Source organism: Halichoerus grypus, chromosome 3 (genome assembly GCF_964656455.1).
Source record: "Halichoerus grypus chromosome 3, mHalGry1.hap1.1, whole genome shotgun sequence".
Lineage (NCBI taxonomy): Eukaryota > Metazoa > Chordata > Mammalia > Carnivora > Phocidae > Halichoerus > Halichoerus grypus.
The window spans coordinates 34,570,561-34,584,356 of NC_135714.1; the positions used below are offsets into that span (position 1 = coordinate 34,570,561).

A 13,796-nucleotide genomic window follows, 5' to 3' on the forward strand; every position below is an offset into this window, starting at 1 on the left:
TCCATTTTTACTTTTCTTTAAATATACCAGCCATAAAGATTTATTCTCCTGCTTATAAGCTAATTTTCTACTGAAGTTCACTTTGCATTTTGGTTATAAATTTTGTGGTAATTGTTTTTTCAAAAGCCCAAAGAAGGCAGTAATGGCAAATAAAAGACATCAATTACTTTATCATTTTTAGAAAAGTAATGTGATTAAAGAGACCAGTACCTTTCAGTTACAGCATGTTCAAATCCAGATAGAGTTTGGACATTCTTGTCCAACTTTATTTTTAGGAATAACTGAGTGACGAAGGCATTCTTGTTAGCAGCTCTGCCCTTTGTAATGAGCTATGGCTCCTGTCTCCAAAGCATGTTTGACAGGGGCAGTAACTCTGTGACTAGAAGCACCACGGCTTTGGCATCAGACGAAAGTGGACTCAATTTGTGGCTCCAGCATGTACTAGCTGTATGGCCTTGGGCATTTTCCCTGAGCCATAGTTGTTCTCCCCTATCAGATTGTGCTCAAAATGGGATTTCTTTCCTAGGATAACCTTGAAGATGGTCCATAGTATATAGTTACAGCTAAGAATAATGAACATGATAGCAGTCATCATCGTCAATAATCTGGGCCAGGACAGGCCAATAGGGATTTCTATATACTTTGAAGAAATCTTTAAAAAGTAATTTAAAAAAAAACCACTCATCTTTTAAAAGAAATTAGTAATTCTTTGCTCCAGAGGAGCTCATCTGGATAGAGAATTTTAGGATTATTAGAGTAAGGCAGTTTAGAGACTTGAAACTCATGGAAAAAGAAACCTGAACTTCCTTAGATGTATTTTTTTCAAATAAAGTTTTGATTTTTATACTGAACTTTATGTTTGAAATATTATTATTTGTACATTTGATTTTAAGAGTTAATGTGTTATTTTAAGTCTTTTTTACCTCTGTAGTGATGAATCATTTTAGTCTTAATTTGCTCTTTCCACTTCAAAATACAACGGAAAACTCATTAATTAATATCTGAGAATAGAATATGAAGTGACAGGGTGACAGTTTGAAACAGAACACATGACTTTCTATTGTTTTGCCCCTGCTCTTCAGATATTTGCTTATTTTATTTATCTATGTCATACGACCAAAAGTCTCACTTTATAATGATTTATAAATATAGACCTATATTGAGTGTAATTTTTAATTCACAGACTATAATTGATGCCAAATTGGTATTTTGTTATTGATATCTCTGGGTTTTTTTTAATAAACAATTTGATACTTGGTAATAGGGAAACAATTTAATAGAAGGCAGTATTTTACCTATAATCTGTAATAAACTTCCTATAATTTTTAACTGATAAAAATATTTATGTTTTACTTCAGCTTTCTTATGGACTGTGTGAAATAGTCCAGCAGCTTTCAGGCTTTTTTGACTGCAACTCCCATAAGAAATACTAATGACCTACTATGTACATACATTATTGTATATAACTGAAACAAAAGTTTTCACAAAAAGTACTTATTCACTGTATGTGGTACTCTTTGATCACTTTCTATTTTCATTTTTTATGAAATGCTGGTTTCACCCTACAGTCTGAAAAACATTCAACGAGCATATAATTTTTTTATTGAAACTTCATTTTCATTTAGACCCTAGACAATTTATTATTACTATTTTTAGACCCTAGACAATTTATATTGTATTGGTACAATTTAAACAGACCAGGAATACCTCTACAGGGTGTCCATTAGACAAAGGATTGACATTTTGGCATCAGTTACAGATGACTATGGAGGTAAAATCTAGATGGCGACAAATGGAATTCTGTCCTGTTCTGCACTTGGGAGACTCTCCTGATGCCATTCAGTGCATCAGGAAAAACATCAATTTTCTATGAAATTCATTAGTGAACCCCCTAAGTATCAGCATATGTTCATCTTCTAATGTGATTTCTAGTGTGCATATTTTTTATGTTTTTTTATATTTTTGAATTTAGTCAAAGCAGTCCTTAAGAAGAGGGAATATGGACCAAAGTACACTCAGAATAATTTCATCACTGGAGTCAGAGCAATAAATGAGTTCTGCCTTAAATCCAGGTACAGCAGTTGGTTTTTTTTAATGTGGTAGTTCTAGCTAATCTAAATAACCATTTATTTCTTAGAATGTGTTACTTGCTACTGTCCATGTGAAAACTTTCCCATGACTCCTTCCTAAATTGAAGAACTATTTGTTCAGTTTAAAAAATGTTAAAATTGTTAGCTTATTAAACTGAATTCTGCTTCAGTGTGAGCAATTGCAGTCTTTCGTGGTATCTTAAACTCAAAAAAGCAGGTTCTTCAAAATGTCTGTATCACACAAGAACCTTAGGAGTTTTATTACTATGTTAATATGTGGCAGATAAGATATCTTATCAATAAGATATTTGAATATTTGTATGTTTAACTTTTTAAAGTTACGGGTTTATTTGGCTAGCAGAGTTGAGTAATTAATTTAGTTACATTTATGTTCACACTCCAACTCTGTTGAGCATAAATTATTTTTGTTTTCTGGTATCTTTTTGTTATTAATTTTCTTGTAATCATAGAGATTTGTTGAGATATTTGTCACAAATTAAAAATTTCCCCTTCCTTTCTGTGTTTACCTAAGAAAGTCATATTACATGGAAAATTTCTTGGCAATTTCGTCATCAGATTTAGCCTTTTTTTTCCCTTTCCCTCCTGGTCACATCCTCTATTGTATATTATCAAGAAATAAGAATTCTTATAATCAGTTTTATAACTTTCACAACTATTAACAACCAGTTGTGACATTGATGTAAAACAATGTCCTGTTTCACATGGAGTATTTCATGTAGTTCTCACAAAAATTTTGTGAATTAAGTAGATTAGGTATTGCTGTCTCCACATTGTAGGCCAGGAAACATAGTAAAGATGTTAGTGATGACCCAGCTCATTTACTGAGTCAGCATCAGGGGGTTAGAATACATATCTTTGATACCTTGTCCAAACTTTTTACTAATATGTGATGGTTGGTTGTTGACTTATTGTATTGTATTGTATTTATTTTAAAGATTTTATTTTTAAGTTATCTCCATACCCAGTGTGGGGCTCAAACCCACAATCCCGAGATCAAGAGTCACATGCTCCACTGACTGAGCCAGCCAGGTACCCTATAAACTCCCAAGTTTAAGTTCTTGGAACTTATACCAGCTTTTTATTTATAAGCCTTTTCATAACTCTTATAAAATTTCCATAGGAAGTACAATGATCAAATTTAGAATGACTGTTGAGCAGTGACTTGATGAATACATAAACCTTTCAGAATTCAAGAGAATGGAAAATAAATAACATAGAATTGACAGATACTCTTTATGACTTGATACCTATAAACAGTATTACCATTTAGTATCACCATTTAGTATTAATCTGGATATAAACAAGTATGACTATAATTATAATTTTAAATTTAAATTCTTAAGTAGGGGATGGTACTCTGATCCATGTTTTTTCCACTTTTTTTTCATACATCAGACATTGCAGTGGGGTGTCCATAGCAGATAAATACAAACACTGATGAAGGAGTTGAATCTCTGCATATTATGTAATACATATTATGTATTTTTAGTGAGCATCAAGAATAATTGTTATTTTTTCATTGTCTCTAGACCAATTTTTGTGTATAAAATGAAATGCCATCTTTAAACTGATCTTTCAAGCCTTAAACTGATCTGTATAGCCTTTAAAGGTCAGGATCTAGGTAGTGGCTTTTATCTACCCCTAATAATCCTTCTAAGAAAAGAACAAAAACTGTATGAACCTTTTCTGAATAAATTCAGCATGTTTTCTTTCTTCAGTGATCTAGAACAACTTCGAAAAATCAGACAACGAAGTCCTCATGAAGATACCGAGTCCTTTACTGTATACCTGAGATCAGATGTGGAGGCAAAGTAAGAACATACTTCTTTTAGAATAAATGTACAAGCCAAATTTTGGATTAATAAAAACCCATATTAGATAGAGGTTTTTAAATGATATAATTTAAAAGCAGAGTATTTTCATCTTTGCAAACTTGTCTGCGAATTACTAGTATGTACTAGTTAACTAAAACTATGTGATAATTTATAAGAAAATTTGCTGTTGAATTTACTTGCTGTTTAGATTTAATTTAGAAAAATTTCTTGACTGCTTTATATTTTTCCTAAAGGACCTTAGGCTTTGTTGTAAGATTCTCATGTAGTTACAGTTCATCTCAATTTAAATATGATTACAATAAAGTCATTAAAATTGTCCATTGTTAATGGCCATGTGTGTATGCACAGATCTTTGGAAGTTTGGGGAAGCCCTGAGGCTCTTGCCAGAGAGAAAAAACTGCGTAAGGAAGCAGAAATAGAATACAGAGAAAGTAAGTATATTCAATTTAAATTGGAGTTAATTGAAAAGTAACTTGTAGGTAAAACTTGGGCCTTTAATAATTACACTCCCTAGTAGTTGCATGCCTCTTGGCTTTGGCTCTGTTGGTTCTAGCAAATACCAGTTGCCACTTTGGGATTCAGTTACTTTTTAAAAACAGTATCAGGACGCCTGAGTGGCTTCGGCTCAGGTCATGATCTCAGGGTCCTGGGATCAAGTCCTGGAGCCTGCTTCTCCCTCTGCCTGCCACTCCCCCTGCTTGTGGGCGTGTGCACTTGCTCTCTCACAAATAAAATCTTAAAAAAATATATAAAAATAAAAACAGTATCTATTTTTTTTGGTTTTCTCCTCCATAGCTCTTTAAATAGGAAACAAAGCTGGTTGGTGGTTTATTAAAAGATATATGAATATTATAATTTATGGTCTGATTTGAAGATTATACTTGTTCTAAAAGTAGTAGTGCTTTCTTACAGAAAAGTCTGTTAATTCAGTTTCCCCATTTCTACTTTACTTTTTTTTTTTTTTAAAGATTTATTCCAGAGAGAGTCGCATGAGTCGGGGGAGGGGCAGAGGGAAAGGGAGAGAGAGAGAAGCAGACTCCCTGCTGAACGCAGAGACGCCAGGCTGATCTGTGACCCATGAGATCATGACCTGAGCTGAAACCAAAACTTGGATGCCTAACTGACTGAGCCATCCAGGTGCTCCCCGCCCCCATTTCTACCTTAACTAATTCATTCAGCAGATACTTACCAAACATTTACTGTGAACCAGAAGCTGTGCTTGATGCTTGAGATTTAGTTGCGAATAAGACTTTCAGGGCATTTAACAATCCAATAGTTGAGTGACAAAGCCACCTTTATAGAATTAGGATTCAGGATTTTGTGAAATATAATTTAGATAATTCTTTGATTTATATATATTTATGTATTCACTAATGACAAAAGTGATGCACCCTTGTGATTTAAAAAAGAATACAAAAATATAAAGAATAAAAAGTCTCCTTTCATTCTCTCTAGTTACCATCTCATTTTACTTCCTATAGATAACTGTTGCTGGCAGTTTGGGATGCATCTATCCAGAATATTTCTGATGCATTTTCAAATTTATATACATACATTTTTTTCACTTAAACATAAATGGGGTGACACTATTCCTATTGTTTTGCATCTTGTTCTTTATACTTACCAGTGTAACCATAAACATATTTCCATGTCTACATATAGAAATCTACCTCTCACTCATTCTTTTTTAACAACTGCATAGTATTCCATTGTATGGATGTAATAAGCTTTATGTTCTCCAATTTTTTTTTACCTTTACAAAGAACACATTAGTGAATGTCATATTTCTTAAATATACAATAATATATTATGCTCTTATTACAAATACATGGGATAAAATGCTAGTAGTATTTCAGGGTCAAAGGACATGGGCATTTTAAAATTTGGTAGAATATTCTCCAAAGGAATATAGTGCCAGTTTACATTTACACTTATAGTGTATGAGGGTGACTATTTCCTCATGCCCTTGACAATGCTGGATATTGCCATTGTTTTAACTTTCTTGTGTATTTGATGGGCAACAGATGGTATCTTTAATTTTGAGTTTCTCTAAATTAAGGTGGTGAGACCTCTATCTGAGACCAAATCCTTATCCTATCTTTACCCTAACTGCCCACAGAATGGATCGTGTTTCCCTTATGTTGAGGTGACCGCTTATTTTCTCTCCTGCCTCCTTGAAGGAAAAAAAGAAAATTATGTGTTTGCCACTGATTTAGCCATATGAAACAAACTCCCATCTCATCACCCTTTGCTGGGTCCGAAGCTGCTGTCTCTAAAGTGCGATCTCGTGCTTTGTATCAGTTAGTACTGGAGAAATCTTGAATAGATTATGTACAAAACTGTTTTTAAATTTTATATTATTTTGAAACTTTGCTTCTTTAAGAGTTGGGGCACATTGGCCACCCTGTCTGGCTGAGAACTCTCTACAGTCTGTGGGCTGACAGTGTGCTGATCTTTTAAAGTTTCCTTCCCTCCCCAATTCCCCTTTTTGGTGAGGTTTCTGTGAGGCCTGTTAGGTGTGCATCCTGCAGCTTATTGGCTTAAAATGCACTCTCCTTTGGTGTGCTCTCTGGGGGCCGATTGGGAGAGAGAAACCAATAGTGCAAACTGTTTTGATACTGAAAATTGACAAGTGTCTTTTTGAAATAAAGAACCAGTCCCTCTAAAAAAAAAAATTTTTTTTTGAGTTTCTCTGATATTACTGAGGTTGGTTATCTTTTAATATGTTTATTTGTTTTTCTTAATTCTTCTGTGATAATTTTTATACCCTTTACTCGTCTTCTATTACATTGTGTGTCTTCTTAAATTGATTTTCATGAGTTTTTGATAGATTTTAATTCTTAATTGTGTATGTTCTGAATATTTTCTTTTTTTTTTTTTTGAGTTACCTACTTTTTATTTATTTTTTAAATTTTATCTTTGTTTCAAGTTTTTATTTAAATTCCAGTTAGTTGACATATAGTGTAATATTGGTTTCAGGAGTAGAATTTAGTGACTCATCACTTACATATAACACCAAGTGCTCATCACAAGTGTCCTCCTTAATACCCATCACCCATTTAGCCCATCCTGTGCCCACCTCCCCTCCATCAGCCCTCAATTTGTTCTTTATAGTTAAGAGTCTCTTATAGTTTGCCTCCCTTTCTTTTTTTTGTTGTTGTTGTTCCCTTCCCCCATGTTCATCTGTTTTGTTTCTTAAATTCCACATATGAGTGAAATCATATAGTATTTGTTTTTCTTTGACTGACTTATTTTGCTTAGCATAATACTCTGGCTCCATCCACATCGTTGCAAATGGCAAGATTTCATTCTTTTTGATGGATGAGTAATACTCCATTGTATATATATACACCACATTTTCTTTATCCATTCATCAGTCGATGGACATTTGGGCTCTTTCCATAATTTGGCTATTGTTGAGAGTGCTGCTGTAAATAATGGGGTGCGTATGCTTCTTTGAATCAGTATTTTTGTACCCTTTGGGTAAATACCTAGTAGTACAATTGCTGGGTGGTAGGGTAGCTCTATTTTTAACTTTTTGAGGAACCTCTGTACTGTTTTCCAGAGTGGCTACACCAGTTTGCATTTCCCCCAGCAGTGTAAGAGGGTTCCCCTCTCTCTGCATTCTCACCATCTGTTGTTTCCTGGGTTGTTAATTTTAGCCATTAGTGTGAGGTGGTATCTCATGGTGGTTTTGATTTGTATTTCCCTGATGATCAGTGATGTTGAGCATCTTTTCAGGGTCTGTTGGCTATCTGTATGTCTTATTTGGGAAAATGTCTATCCCACTTTTTACCTGGCTTATTTGTTTTTTGGGGTGTTGAGTTTGATAAGTTCTTTATAGATTTTGGATATTAACCCTTTATTGGATATGTCATTTGCAAATATCTTCTGCCATTCTGTAGGTTACCTTTTAGTTTTGTTGTTTCCTTAGCTGTGCAGAAGCTTTTTATCTTGATGAAGTCCCAGTAGTTCATTTTTGCTTTTGTTTTCCTTGCCTCTGGAGACATGTCTAGTAAGAAGTTGCCATGGCTGAGGTCAAAGAGTTTGCTGCCTTTGTTCTCCTCTAGGATTTTGTTGGTTTCCTGCCTCACATTTAGATCTTTCATCCATTTTGAATTTATTTTTGTGTATGGTGTAAGAAAGTGGTCCAGTTTCATTCTGCATGTGGCTGTCCAGTTTTCCCAACACCAATGGGTTGAAGAGATGGTCTTGTTTTCATTGATATTCTTTCCTGCTTTGTCAAAGATTAGTTTTTGTTTTTGTTTTTTTTTAAGATTTTACTTATTTTTTGACAGAGAGAGAGATAGCGAGAGAGGGAACACAAGCAGGGGGAGTGGGAGACGGAGAAGCAGGCTTCCCGTGGAGCAGGGAGCCTGACGCGGGGCTCGATCCCAGGACCCTGGGAGCTTGACCTGAGCCAAAGGCAGACGCTTAATGACTGAGCCACCCAGGCACCCCTCAAAGATTAGTTGACCATATCGTTGTGGACCCATTTCTGGGTTTTCTATTCTGTTTCATTGATCTATGTGTCTGTTTTTGTGCCAGTACCATACTGTCTTGATGACTATAGCTTCGTAATATAGCATGAAGTCCGGAATTGTGATGCTTCCAGCTTTGCTTTTCAAGATTGCTTTGGCTATTTGGGGTCTTTTGTGGTTCCATACAAATTTTAGGATTGTTTGTCCTAGCTCTGTGAAAAATGCTGGTGGTATTTTGATAGGGGTTGCATTAAATGTGTAGATTGCTTTGGGTAGTATAGACATTTTAACAATGTTTGTTCTTCCAATCCATGAACATGGAATGTTTTTCCATTTCTCTGTGTCCTCTTCAATTTTTTTCATAAATATTCTATAGTTTTCAGAGTACAGACCTTTTACCTCTTTGGTTAGGTTTATTCTTAGGTATCTTATGGTTTTTGGTGCAATTGTAAATGGAATCAATTCCTTGATTTCTCTTTCTGCTGCTTTATTTTTGGTGTATAGAAATGCAACAGATTTCTGTATGTTGATTTTGTATCCTGTGACTTTGCTGAGTTTGTGTATCAGTTCTAGCAATATTTTGGTGGAGTCTTTTGGGTTTTCTACATAGAGTATCATGTTATTTGTGAATTGTGAAAATTTGACTTCTTCCTTACTGATTTGGATGCCTTTTATTTCCTTTTTTTTTTTTTCTAGTGAGGGAGAGAGTGGGGCAGGGAAGAGGGAGTGGGGGAGAGAGAGAGAGAGAGAGAGAGAGAGATTCCTAAGCAGATTCCACACCCAGCATGGAGCCCAATGTGAGGCTCAATATCATAACCCTGAGATCATGACCTGAGCCAAAAGCAAGAGTCGGATGCTTAACTGACTGAGCCACCTGGGCGCCCCAGGATGCCTTTCATTTCTTTTTGTTGTATGGTTGCTGAGGCTAGGACTTCCAGTACGATGTTTAACAATGGTGAGAGTGGACATTCCCGTCTTGTTCCTGACTTAGAGGAAAAGCTCTCAGTTTTTCCCCATTGAGGATGATATTAGCTGTGGGTCTTTCATACATGACCTTTATGATGTTGAGATATGTTCCCTCTGTCCCTACTTTGTTGCGGGTTTTTGTTCTGAATATTTTCTAATGTTCTTTCTTCACATTTTGTTTCATTCTCCCCCATCAGTGGGGATATTTCAAACTTAGAAGTACAGAGGAAAGTATAACAACCCCTCAAGAATCCAATTATCAACACATGGCCAATCTTGTTTTATCTATAGCTCCCTTACCCTCACTCTACTAAATTACTTTGAAACCAGTCCATTTCATCTTTAAATATTTCAGTCTATATCTCTAAAAAACAGGTATTTGTTTTAGTTTATATGATAGTGGTAGTTGAACTGTTTTAGAAAGTTCACTAAGCACTGCCTATAGTAATCTGTCGTCGGTCTTAATATCCTCTCAGTTGCACCTTGGTTGAAAATCTAGGATGGTTTTGGATAGTTTGAATTCAGGCAAAGAAAATGAGTGACCTTCTGCTGATTATTACTTTTCTTGACAAAATTGAAAACATTTTGTCTCTTTCCAACTAATCCAGTCAGGAGGAGTAAGGAATATATTTGAGGTTCTAGTAGGCCTGCAATATAATATTAAGTCATCTGCATGTTGAGCAAGTGTAGATTTTTTTGCAGAATCCACATCCTTTAAATCATTAGTTTAGCATTTTGAAAGTAATAAAGAGAATCAGTGAATCCTGGTATCTGTGGGGTTTTGGCCTCTCAGAAGAAGCAAACAGTTGTTGATTGATTATCTTTATATTCACAGATATGCTAAAGAGAGCTGCAGTTAAATCCACAGGGGTGAAATATTTCAGTAAAAGAAATATATATTAGGGTCAGGTAGCTTCAGAATTTTGGTATCACTATTCAGTTAAAGGCTTCCATTGGGTTCTTTTAGGTAATAGAGATGCTAATACAGGATATGACCAAATGTTGTTCCAATAGGGCAGATTGCATTGGGGAATTTAGATGCTTGCGTTGCAGTTATAGTTCTGGTTACTTTGGGGAACAGATATAACGTGGCGGGATTAAAATAGAGATAGAGGTGCCAGTATCTGAGAAAAATGTACACATAGTTTTGTTTGACAGTCAGGCTTTATTTAGGAGAATCTGAATTTTTTAACTGTATTTCTAAATGCTGTATATTTCTAAAGCTTAAAGGTGACAGTATTACCTTCCCTTGATGAGTTGGTTAAATTTCTAAGTGGAAATTGAGAGACAATTATGGTCAGTAATATAGGAAGAAAAGGGGCAGAGAGAGTTTCTTGAGAGCATGGGAGTTCAGTATAAAGAGGGGGAGCAATGAGATAGGAAGGTGATCAAGGAGAAGGGAAAGAGGGTGGAGGAGACATGCTAGGAAGGAAGGAACAAAATAGGCAAAGTAGTGGGGCTCAAATTGTCCCATTTTTGGCCAATGGAAGCACCTCAAGTTGGTTCTGAAGTCCCTTTGTCATAACCCTAGTATTGTAGCATCCTTGCTTTTAGGTACAATAAGATGTTTCAGGTTTATCTTGTATATGTCCTGCCCCAGACTGGGCATTACCCATCTCTGAAAGGAACCCCATTTCTTTTTAGTGGTAAATAAAATTGAGAGATTGTACTCGGGGTATTAGCATTAGGGATACTTTTTTTTTTTGAGAGAGAGAGAGAGGTGTGGAGGGGCAAAGGGAGAGGGAGAAAGAGAATCCCAAGCAGCCTCTATGCCCACCATGGAGCCTGATGCAGGGCTCGATCTCATCACCCCAAGATCATGACCTGAGCAGAAATCAAGAGTTGGATGCTTAACTGACTGAGCCATCCACGTGCCCCAGGGGTACTCATTTTTAATAGGTTGGCATATTTTTAAGGTCTTTCCAGTGGACAGTAATAGGAAATACTTCATTTTTCTTAAGAGAGAAGATATACAGGCTATTCTGAAAAACTTAATTTTTTTTCTTTGTTGTGTTTTGTAACTCTTTTCTTACACTGAAAATCTTCTTTCTTTCTTTTTTTTTTATTTGAGAGGCAGCAAGAGAGGGAACACAAGCAGGGGGAGTGGGAGAGGGAGAAGCAGGCTTCCCGCAGAGCAGGGAGCCCGATGCGGGGCTCAATCCCAGGACCCTGGGATCATGACCTGAGCCGAAGGCAGACGCTTAACGACTGAGCCACCCAGGAGTCCCTGAAAATCTTATTTCTTAATCCATTAGTATAATTAATTACAATTTTGGTTTATTCTTACAGTGTAGTTTCAAAATAGTAATACCAATATTATTGCCATCAGGATGATTTAAGTTTTCTTGACTTTTCTTTTTGTCTTTAGTATATATTCCACTAGGGATGTATAGTTATATTTCTTTGTTTTAAATTCACTTGAAATTTCTGTCTGCATGGATAAACCATAAAATAGATGTAAAATTAGGTTCATTTGTTTATTTTGCTTTAGATTTTTAGAAATAATTTTGATTTTTATTTTATAATTTTATAAAATATTTACATGATTCCAAAGTCACATCTACCAGACAAAACCTTCAGAGAAATTTAGTTTCTATCCTTATCTTTTCTACCTTATTCCTCCTTCTCACATCAGTAACTATTTAAAAAATTAGTTTTGGAGTTATTTTTTCCATTAAAAAAATATATTATGAAATAGCATATATACTGGTATTAACCCTCCCCCCCTGCTCCCCTTTCATAAATAAGGTATACTTTCTGTCTTTTCTTTTTTTATTGACGTTATGTCCTGAGGACCATTCTACAGCAGTAAATAGAGACATTTCTTCATTCCTTTTATAATACTCCATTTTTGGGGGTACACCATAGTTTACTCAATCATTCCCCCCACAGGTTGTTTCCAATCTTATGCTATTAAAATAATGATACCATGAATAGGCTGTACATACTTTAAAGGAAATATTTAAACACAATTTGAGAAAATAATAGAAATTTGTTTTTCTTGTATTTTTAAACCTTGAGCTAAAAAATGAAGACTTGGTTCTTTTATTAGGATTAAGTAACTCATATTTTTAGATAGTATTGAGAAGAAAGAGACCTTATATCAAAGTACCTTTCTCATGCCTGGGTGGCTCAGTTGGTTAAGTGTCCAACTCTAGATTTCAGCTCAGGTCATGATCTCTGGGTTGTGAGATCAAGCCCCGCCTCAGGCTCTGCACTAGGCCTGGAGCCTGCTTAAGATTCTTTCTCTCCTTCTGCCCCTGCCTATCTCCACCCTCTAAAATAAATAAACAAATAAATATTTTATTTTTTTAAAGATTTATTTATTTGTTTTTTTGAGAGAGAGAGAGACAGCAAGAGAGGGAACACAAGCAGGGGGAGTGGGAGAGGGAGAAGCAGGCCTCCCGCAGAGCAGGGAGCCCGATGTGGGGCTGGATTCCAGGACCCTGGGATCATGACCTGAGGCGAAGGCAGACGCTTAAAGACTGAGCCACCCAGGCGCCCCAACAAATAAATATTTTAAAAAGTGCCTTTCTCTCATTGCAAATCTAGATTTCTCCCTGCCTTTTTTTTATTGTGTTAAAAAAACACAACAGAATTTATCATTTTTAGAGAATTGTTAAGTATATTCACATTGTTATGAAACAGATATTCAGAAAATTTTTTCCCAGAACTTTTTCATCATGTAAAACTGAAACTCTGTTACCCAGTGGTTCCCCTTTTCCCGTACCTATAGCCCTTGGTAACCAGTCTCCTACTTTCTGTTTCTATGAATTTGACTGCTATAGATACCTCATATAAATAGAATCATACAAAATTTGTCTTTTTAACTGCGTTATCTCACATAGCTTAATGTCCTCAAGGTTCATCTGTGTGCCAGAATTTCCTTTTTAAGTTTGAATAATATTTCATTGTATGCATATACTGCATTTTGTTTATCCATGGACATTTCGGATGCTTTCACTTCTTGACTATTCTGAATAGTGGTGCTCTGAATATGGGTATGTAAATATTTCTTTGAGACCCTGCTTGCTTGCTTGCTTTTCTTTTTCTTTGTCTTTCTTTCTTTCCTTTTTTTTTTTTTTTTTTGATGTATACCTGCAAGTGGGATTACTAGATCATATGGTAGTGTTTAATTTTTTGAGGAACCCTCCATGTTGCTTTCCATGGCGGTTGCACCATTTTACAGTCCCACCAGTATACAGAAGGTTTTCAGTTTCTCCACATCCTCACCAACACTTGTTATTTTCTGGGTTTGGTTTGGTTTGGTTTTTGGATAATGGCCATTCTGATGGGTGTGAGGTGATACCTCGTTGTAGTTTTAATCTGCATTTTTCCAATAATAAGTTTGATATGAGCATCCTTTAATGTGCTTGTTGGCCATTTGTATATCATCTTTGGAG

General features: G+C 35.5%; 1 protein-coding gene across 3 annotated transcripts in view; it reads left to right on the forward strand.

The window, feature by feature from the left end:
* The window catches only part of SLC30A9 (solute carrier family 30 member 9), a 79,880-nt gene that overhangs the window by 24,888 nt on the left and 41,196 nt on the right, over positions 1-13,796 (forward strand). For all 3 annotated transcript variants that reach the window (XM_078068555.1, XM_036076964.2, XM_036076965.2), the window contains exons 4-6: positions 1,973-2,072; positions 3,830-3,922; positions 4,295-4,377. In XM_078068555.1, coding sequence (XP_077924681.1) covers positions 1,973-2,072; positions 3,830-3,922; positions 4,295-4,377 — 276 coding nt within the window. The remainder of the gene's footprint in view (positions 1-1,972; positions 2,073-3,829; positions 3,923-4,294; positions 4,378-13,796) is intronic.